At 40.6% G+C, this 7,661-nt stretch overlaps 5 protein-coding genes and 2 non-coding genes across 9 annotated transcripts in view; 2 read left to right on the top strand and 5 right to left on the bottom strand.

The window, feature by feature from the left end:
• The window catches only part of LOC104825628 (protein LAZY 1), a 2,480-nt gene extending 1,626 nt beyond the window's left edge, over positions 1 to 854 (top strand). Inside the window, exons 6-7 of one of the 2 annotated variants that reach the window (XM_010557988.1) lie at positions 1 to 52; positions 146 to 854. In XM_010557988.1, coding sequence (XP_010556290.1) covers positions 1 to 52; positions 146 to 165 — 72 coding nt within the window. In that variant the 3' untranslated portion in view covers positions 166 to 854. The other variant, XM_010557987.1, reaches the window with a different exon arrangement.
• Positions 855 to 879: 25 nt separating this feature from the next.
• Positions 880 to 1,374, top strand: LOC109117188. Its single transcript, XM_019203999.1, has one exon. The coding sequence runs from the start codon at positions 1,045 to 1,047 to the stop codon at positions 1,252 to 1,254; it is 210 nt and encodes a 69-aa protein (XP_019059544.1). The 5' UTR covers positions 880 to 1,044; the 3' UTR covers positions 1,255 to 1,374.
• Positions 1,375 to 1,614: 240 nt separating this feature from the next.
• On the bottom strand, positions 1,615 to 2,849 carry LOC104825630. Its single transcript, XM_010557991.2, is given in 2 exon segments — positions 1,615 to 2,113; positions 2,324 to 2,849. Coding segments are annotated over 2 exon segments (462 nt in total). The 5' UTR covers positions 2,521 to 2,849; the 3' UTR covers positions 1,615 to 1,848.
• A 497-nt stretch (positions 2,850 to 3,346) lies between these two features.
• Positions 3,347 to 3,428, bottom strand: TRNAS-UGA. The gene has a single exon. It is a non-coding gene; the product is annotated as a tRNA-Ser (tRNA).
• A 13-nt stretch (positions 3,429 to 3,441) lies between these two features.
• LOC104825626 (50S ribosomal protein L27, chloroplastic) lies at positions 3,442 to 4,953 on the bottom strand. 2 transcript variants are annotated; one of them, XM_010557985.2, is made up of 4 exons: positions 4,853 to 4,953; positions 4,425 to 4,726; positions 3,884 to 3,985; positions 3,496 to 3,786 (listed from the first exon to the last, which is right to left on the bottom strand). In XM_010557985.2, the coding sequence occupies exons 2-4, from the start codon at positions 4,719 to 4,721 to the stop codon at positions 3,601 to 3,603; spliced, it is 585 nt and encodes a 194-aa protein (XP_010556287.1). In that variant the 5' UTR covers positions 4,722 to 4,726; positions 4,853 to 4,953; the 3' UTR covers positions 3,496 to 3,600. The 2 variants fall into 2 exon arrangements, with proteins under 2 accessions (XP_010556288.1, XP_010556287.1); XM_010557986.1 differs by lacking the exon at positions 4,853 to 4,953 and having other exon boundaries at positions 3,442 to 3,786; positions 4,425 to 4,846.
• Positions 4,954 to 5,017: 64 nt separating this feature from the next.
• TRNAL-AAG lies at positions 5,018 to 5,098 on the bottom strand. Its single transcript has one exon. It is a non-coding gene; the product is annotated as a tRNA-Leu (tRNA).
• A 45-nt stretch (positions 5,099 to 5,143) lies between these two features.
• On the bottom strand, positions 5,144 to 7,583 carry LOC104825624. The gene is made up of 7 exons (XM_010557984.1): positions 7,385 to 7,583; positions 7,237 to 7,277; positions 6,543 to 6,600; positions 5,982 to 6,075; positions 5,751 to 5,835; positions 5,590 to 5,655; positions 5,144 to 5,364 (listed from the first exon to the last, which is right to left on the bottom strand). The coding sequence occupies exons 1-7, from the start codon at positions 7,473 to 7,475 to the stop codon at positions 5,251 to 5,253; spliced, it is 549 nt and encodes a 182-aa protein (XP_010556286.1). The 5' UTR covers positions 7,476 to 7,583; the 3' UTR covers positions 5,144 to 5,250.
• Between the last annotated feature and the right edge of the window lie 78 nt (positions 7,584 to 7,661).

The raw sequence follows: 7,661 nt of genomic DNA, 5'->3' as shown, positions 1-7,661 counted from the left end.
GGAAAGAGTCCAAATGGGAAAAGAGAGAAATGGATCAACACTGATTCAGAGTGTAAGTCAAAAAGATTCTACCAAAAAAAAAAAAATCTGACCCCAAAACTAATGATTTCTATGCAAAGACTCTAAATGCTGTCGGCTTTTGCAGATCTTGTACTGGAGCTCTGAAGATGACACTGCAACAAAACTCCAGTTCTGAAATCCAAGCAATGCTTCTCTACTGCTTTCACCTATCAACCATATATACATACACATACATATCTATGTAACTACTGTGTATGACTCTGTAATTATGGAATATTCTGGTAGAAGAACTTGAATAAAGGAATGCCATCAGCTATATAGTATCAAAAGGGGATGAGGAAAGTCACATGCTTTCACAAGTTTGGTTCAGTTTCACCATAAATAAGCTGCAAACATCTTTTAGTTCACAACTATTGCAGTTATTACACAAGAAAGCAAAGATTTCATAGAACTTATTATCTTCACAGCAAATATCGATAGCCCGATCTTATTCCAAAACCCATCCTAAATTCAGACTACCATAGTTATATCACAGTACAGCCAAGAATCTAAAAACTTGTTCATCAGAGCAAATATCAATAGCCAATATGTGCTGAACTCATTCCTTCTTGGTTCAGTTAACAGAGTACCCAAAACAACTTGTGGTATCATCTTTTTATGCACTCATCTCTACTCTAAAGCAATTCTTTAACAAAAGCAAAGACCACCAAAAGCAGAGAGAGCACACAACTCAGATCAATCTGTAAAGCAATGTGGAATTGAAAACCCTAGAAAAGAAGCATTTGATTGAACAGTTGAGGAAAAGTAAAGCTCAAAAAAAAAAAAAAAAAAAAGTAAACCCACTTCGGAATTTAATACCTTTCCTCATATTAGCATCAGCCACCTCCTTAGCCACCAAGAAACCAACCCTGTACTCAAAAAGCACCATTTTCATATATCTTCATCCCCATCTGCAGGAACAGAACTCATACAGAGAGAAAACAACAATCTGAACAAGCGAGGAAAGACGGCGTAAGGGAAGATATGAGTGCAGACTGGGGGCCGGTGGTCGTGGCAGTGGTTCTGTTCATACTGCTATCACCGGGACTTCTGTTTCAGCTCCCGGCAAGGACAAGAGTAGTGGAGTTTGGGAACATGAACACGAGCGGGATCGCGATCTTGGTCCATGCAGTTATATACTTCTGCATACTCACGATCTTAGTGATTGCCATTGGAATCCACATCCATTTCTAATCTGAATCTCTTCTTTCTGATGTAACAAGAACCCTTTGTTCTCCCAGAAGCTGATGTAAAGAAAACTTCAGTCTGTTTTTGTTTTCCCTCTTTTTTGGTCAAAGGTTGTCTCTTTCAACTTTCTTGTTCTCTGATAATCTTGAACTCCTGCTAATATGGTTGGTTTCAAGCAGGATGAGACAGGATTATAATTTTTTCCCAACAATTTAAGCAAATAAACTCAGTTCTAACCTCACTTTCCTCTGAAATCTGCGGATCATACTAAAAACATATCAAAACACAGCTTACTTTAATTTCTCGAAATCATAGTTTTGTATATTCTTCCAATTTTTTTTCCCAGAAACTAAATGAAAGAACTCGTAAGATAACGCAAGTTGTATATATCACCACAAATTTTAGAAATTTGCGCTACATTTCAGTATACTCGATGCACAATGCAACAGCTGTTTCGTCAAATCTAAGAGAAACAGTTACAACAGAACAGAGTACAAAACCCTAAGACAAACAGTTACAACAAATCTCAGAAGATTCCTGGAGAGAGCTTCGAGATGGGTACCTTTGATTTCACCGGAAAAAGAAAAATTCAGATCAGATTTAACCAGTGTAGATGTGGAGATTGACGGCGATGATCAAGATGGAGTAAATGGCGAAGAAGATGAGCGTGTGAACGGCGACTGCTTTTCCGTTGGTTTTCAGGCTGCCGAATTCGAGAGTCCGGTGGCTTCCCGGCAACGAGAATAGAAGTCCCGGCGAGAGAATCGCGAAGAGAATAACGCCGACGAGAACCGGAGCCCAGTCCGCCATTGATGCCACGAAGGAGACGCCAGAATCAGTGTCGTTTCACAGTTTACAGTAAAGGCTTCGCCTTTCGCGTTATAGCAGTGACGATGAGAGAGAGAGCGAGAGAGAACGCGAGAATCGATGGAAAGGGAAAGATTTTTTCATTTTTTATATAAAAAAACAAATCCCTTCTTGGGCGCTTCAAAGGAGTTAAAGTACATCTAAATGTATTATGTGCATATTACAATTCTTTTTTTTTTTTTACGTAAAGAGGAATTAACCGATGTACATGTGAACATGGACGGCAAGAAAGAAGATGCAGACAAGGGTGAAGTAGATGAGGGAGTGAACAAGAACAGAGACACCGCTTGTCTGAAATGTCCCAAACTCCACCACTCTGCTCCTTCCCGGAATCTGAATCAGCAACCCCGGCGTCAGCAACACGAACAGCGCCACCGCCACGAACACCGGTCCCCAGTCTGACATGATCTCTCTCTCTCTCTTTCTGTCAATCTATATATGTGTATGTGCGTATGTATGTATGTATGTACAATAACAGAAGAGACTAAAGATTGGGTTTTGGCGAATTGGGTTACAAGTTGAAATGGAAATATTAGAAACCGATTCCAGAAAATGAGAAGCACCCTGATACCATATAAAACGGTGGATTACAAAGATTATGGCTTTCTTTCAAAGAATGATGATTGCAATGGAGTAACATGAACACACACATACATACAGAAACAAGTTTATATATGTGGAGAAACTGATAGGCTTTGCTTCTATGCCAAGAAAAGAGAGAGAGAATATGGAAAGTGGTGTGGGAGAAAGAGTGCTTTGGGAGGAAAGGGACAAAGTTGGAGAGGGGAAAGTGACAAATTTTGGGATCAAGTAAAGATTGGATTCAAATTCCTCAAAAATCACATGCACTTGTTTTTTTTTTAAATTTAAAAAATGGATTTGGATTTGGAGCATGCAAAAGTGGCCGCCCACACTTTAGGTCGCCATTATTTGTGCACTTTAGGAGCAAATTATTCAAGTTCCATTTCGTGTGTAGAATGAGATTGAGTCTTCTTCGTAGCTTTGAAAATTTGTCATCAATCTTAAATTTTGTACACAACAACTATCACTGAAACAATAATAAAATTATCACAAAGAAAGAAAAAAAACAAGAGAGAGAGAGAGGGTAAGATCTCCAGGAAGTGCACCACAAAATAAATTTGGGAAACCGACGAATTTGCTCATTAAAACTTAAAAGAGAGCTCAGGCCCAATAATTTCTGGGCCAAAAAAAATCACATCTCGTAAGAAAACGTCGACAGCAGGGTTCGAACCTGCGCGGGCGAAGCCCAATAGATTTCAAGTCTATCTCCTTAACCACTCGGACATATCGACGATTAATACCACATTAGACGTGAAATTCCCAAGTACTAATTTCTTGGGATTCTATTATCACGGACGAGAGAATTCCAACATATCGACGCTATGTCTCATTAAATAAACGACTTAAAACTGAGGGACAAACAGTGTTTAGTTTTCACAAAAGGGGATACAAGAGTTGGGATGATCAGCAAGATGGATTCGTTTGGAGACCATCAGCAGCCTCGGCGGAGGCAAGCACTAACTGTGGCTGAGAAGCGAAACCCTCGCGTCTGGCCTTCTTCTTCTCCCGTTGCAGTCTGAAATACTCTCTCTTCCTTGCCCTGTAGCTGTTGGGATTCTCCGGCTGCACTTCCCTCGGATACACGCTCACCTACACATCACGCGTTTTAGTATCTCCACATCGAGAGAGGGAGAGAGGGAATTTCCATCTGCTTGTTGTAGAGCTGCACAACAGCATTGAGGCATACCTTCTTCCTATCGGGACCAAACTTCTCAAACTTCACAACTCCATCGATCAGGGAGAATATTGTGTGATCTTTGCCAAGCCCCACGTTTTTCCCCGCGTGAAACTGAGGAACGATGAAAGGGGGAATGTCAAGACATAAAACTCCTTTATCATCCATGGTAAATCACATGGAGGAATTCCACAAAAGATCCTAACAGAAACAAGATTAAAACCAAACCCACATCCAAAGTCTGCACTTCAATTCAGAGTCCTAGTAGATCTAATATCGAATTGGGAGTTCTACAAGACCCAGGATTCTTGTATCTATTGCCAATCCGAACACTTTCCCCACATTGGAAATCCATGTAAACAATGCTATTTTATTCCGACAACAAGAGGAAACCAGGCAAGTTTCAAACTCTAATGAACATTACGAACCCTAGATGGTAGAATTCACTCATTATCACACACTCAGAATTCCTAGACTCAGAAAAGTAAAAAATGCTTTGACTAGCATCGTCCATCTGAATGGCAAAGGGGTCTGTACACTCACAAACCAGTACCTTGGTGCCACGTTGGCGGACGATGATGGAGCCAGGCTTGGCGACCTGGTCGCCGAAGATCTTAACGCCGAGCCGTTGTCCGGGAGAATCACGGCCGTTCTTAGTGCTCCCTGCTCCCTTCTTGTGCGCCGATTCGATCGTCAACGGGACAGGGGCCTGGATTTTCTGCTTCGGCAGCGTCACCATTCTAGGGCACAACAGATTCACATCGCCTCTGAAGAAAGACGAAGGAGACGATACAGACAAGCCTTTGAACGCCCCAACCAGATTCAAGCTCATCGACGTAGCAGTCGCCATTGTTCCTGAGAACCCAAAATAAATAAATAAAATTAAGCAACAATTGTACCACAGAAGCTGGCGAAGAAACAGGAAAGTAGGCTCGTCGAATTGTTCAGGTCAATAGAGATGTGGTTTAGGATAACACTCACGGAGGAGCGAGCAGTTAGGGTTTGTGTGAGGAGGAAGAAGAAGGATGAACTTTCTCACTCACAGTTCCTTATCGTTCATCTCGGCAGATTGTGGCCACATGGGCTGCCACGTCAACCGAACGATAAGCTGCCACGTCATCGTGCAAAAAAAAGTGATAAAGGAAATGTCGAGAGTGGGATTTGAACCCACGCCCTTTCGGACCAGAACCTTAATCTGGCGCCTTAGACCAACTCGGCCATCTCGACTTTTGAGAAAGCATATTCAAAATCCAATTGACCAACTCGCAGAAGGAAGAAAAATCGAATTTTTAATTGTAGTAAGAATAATAAGACAAAATCATTGAAGATCAACTCTGTTTTGTTCCAGTGGTGAACATCAGAATGGGTTTATGAAGACACTACGGGGTCCTAAAAACAGGTGAGACTCTTCTTCGTCCAGCAGCTTCCATCTGCTCTCTTGACAACACTGACGCCGACCCGTCGAAATCTGCATTTTCCAGTTGCTGCCGTAGCTGTCGGATTTAAAGAAAGGACAGAGAAGAAATGCATAGCACAGAGGCAGAATCAATGATTCATATTCAGGAAAAAGAAAATTGTCTCTATTGCCATTGATGATTAGCAAGAAATGTGTCACACCGTCGACTGTGGCGATAATTAGAGATGAGGTCTGAACTCAGATTCGTTTATGGAAACCTTAAAAGGCATATAAACAAAGAAAATGTAAAAGATGAACTCACCTTTTGAAGGATAACAGATTGATCGTCTAGAGGAAATTTGCGCATATGTTTCAGCATCTCCAGTTGCTGAAATAAGCACATATCCAGAAGTTTAGACATAAAATCTTCAAAGGGTTCTTTTTCTTCTGCTTCTTAAGAACACCAAGAAGAAGGACAGTTACCTGATCGTGCAATTCATGCTGCATTTTCATTTTCTTCTCAAACCCATCTGGTCCAAGCTCAGCTTCATCACATGCCATCTCCTCCCTGTTCTAAGTGTTTAGACTTGTACGTAAAATGAGCATCATCGTTTTTTAAAGATCAAGAGTTACTAGAGGGAACAAACAATCTCCATAGGTTACCACCATTATTATCAAAAATTCCAAACTATGAGAGAGAAGAAAAGGACTTACTTTGCGAGGAACTTGTAGAAACCAACCATCAAATCTTTATCATTTTCATACGCAGTGTTCAGCTTTCCCAAGCACGCAATGCCAAACCCTGGATCTGCGAAGGTGAATAACGACATCACTTAAATGACCAATGCGAAAGCTTTAACAAACAAAAAAAACACCAACACCAAAAACAACAATAACAATAACAGCGTCTTAATCCCAAATTTATTTGAAATCGGTCTCATCAATTCTTTTTCTCTATTCGATTTTGGATTCAGTCCTCCGAAATTTTTAAATAGTAAATCAAGACTAATCACCCGATTCCAATGAGTTTAGGTCTAGTCCTATCCCTTTTATTTCTATGTTCTCTACGTTTCTAAACGGAACATTTGTTTTTTCGGCCTATATTTTACATGACCACGTCTTTCTCGTAATTTCTTTTCTATACATACTAACTCATTTTCTCTCCAATACTCTCATTTCGAATTCTATCCATTTTTTATGCCCTACATCCATCGTAACACCATGATCTCGTCCACGCTAATTTATTACATATGTTTGGAACAATTAGGCTCTTACCGACCCCCATCTCCAAGAATATTTCTTCCTGAATGGTGGTTGTAATCCCAACAGCTTCCTGCATCAGATTTCGTTTACAGAACCACAGCAGAATTAAGAACAGTTTCCGGGTATACTTCCAAGTGTATATACTGCTATTTCACTACATACATCAATGCTCAAGAAGAGATTAAACAAAAACCGAAATACTAAACACGAGAAAACCAACTTCCCAATCCATTCATCCATACATTCGCATGGTTTCATTGCTATGTTCAAGCAATTTGCATACACAAGGTAATAACTGGAATTTCATGAACACCAGAGATCATGATATCAGTATACATACACAAGTCACTTTGCAAGTGCGTGAACTATGAACCACCCATTTCATTCTCCTTTCCCATGCATAGCCTCATCAATATTATTCGAATCGAAACACCATATACATCTATACATATATATAGCTAGAATATTCTCATGCAAACATCCCCAAATCCAATAGCACCAATACAAATCTCAATGACCTTCACCGAATTTAGGAAACTATTACATAAGCAAAATCGAGATAAGACCCGAAATGCAGAGGCATCGCTCCGTATGATCTCATCCAGTCTGAAGACGCAATGACAAGAGCAATAGCATTCGAAATCCCCAGAGACAGGTACCAGAAACTAATGCAAAAATCGAGCCAAATACGACAGAGAAGATTCACCTGTTTATCCTCTACGGCATCGGCGATTCTTTTCTTCACATCTGAGAGAAGAGTGGGGAACATGCGAATCGATGGATTCGGGGAAATTGTTCAAATAGAAGATTAAAAAAAACATTGCAAAAAACAAAAGAGCTTAGATCCAGAATACCAGGTTGCGATGTCAAAAAATCAAACCGATCGAAGAGATGAACCAGCTGGTCCTTAGACAACATTCCTGAGCTCTGCAACGAAGACGCCATTTCCGAAACTTCGATTTCGCCTTCGCTACAGAACCAGAGAGAGAGAGACAGGAAAGAGGGCAAAGGCAACGAATACAAGAGAATGTCGAAAATGCCCTCAACTTTTATCCGAAATCACGCGCAGCGCCCACTTTCATCCACCACTCATTATTCCTCGTCATATTATCATATATAAATTGGTTTGGT

The sequence above is a fragment of the Tarenaya hassleriana genome, unplaced genomic scaffold, assembly GCF_000463585.1.
Source record: "Tarenaya hassleriana unplaced genomic scaffold, ASM46358v1 Cleome48, whole genome shotgun sequence".
Lineage (NCBI taxonomy): Eukaryota > Viridiplantae > Streptophyta > Magnoliopsida > Brassicales > Cleomaceae > Tarenaya > Tarenaya hassleriana.
The sequence above is the reverse complement of the archived record's forward strand: the minus strand, read 5'-3'. Positions and strand labels throughout refer to the sequence as shown.

Excerpts from the sequence above, each read along its gene's own strand:
- LOC109117188 (XM_019203999.1), top strand. The coding sequence starts at position 1,045 with ATGAGTGCAGACTGGGGGCCGGTGGTCGTGGCAGTGGTTCTGTTCATA.
- LOC104825626 (XM_010557985.2), bottom strand. The coding sequence starts at position 4,721 with ATGGCGACTGCTACGTCGATGAGCTTGAATCTGGTTGGGGCGTTCAAA. Across the intron at positions 3,986-4,424 it reads TCCGCCAACGTGGCACCAAG|TTTCACGCGGGGAAAAACGT; the intron begins GTACTGGTTTGT and ends ATCGTTCCTCAG. Across the intron at positions 3,787-3,883 it reads TTGGTCCCGATAGGAAGAAG|GTGAGCGTGTATCCGAGGGA; the intron begins GTATGCCTCAAT and ends CGTGATGTGTAG.
- LOC104825624 (XM_010557984.1), bottom strand. The coding sequence starts at position 7,475 with ATGGCGTCTTCGTTGCAGAGCTCAGGAATGTTGTCTAAGGACCAGCTG. Across the intron at positions 6,076-6,542 it reads ATTCTTGGAGATGGGGGTCG|ATCCAGGGTTTGGCATTGCG; the intron begins GTAAGAGCCTAA and ends TCACCTTCGCAG. Across the intron at positions 5,365-5,589 it reads AATCTGTTATCCTTCAAAAG|CTACGGCAGCAACTGGAAAA; the intron begins GTGAGTTCATCT and ends TAAATCCGACAG.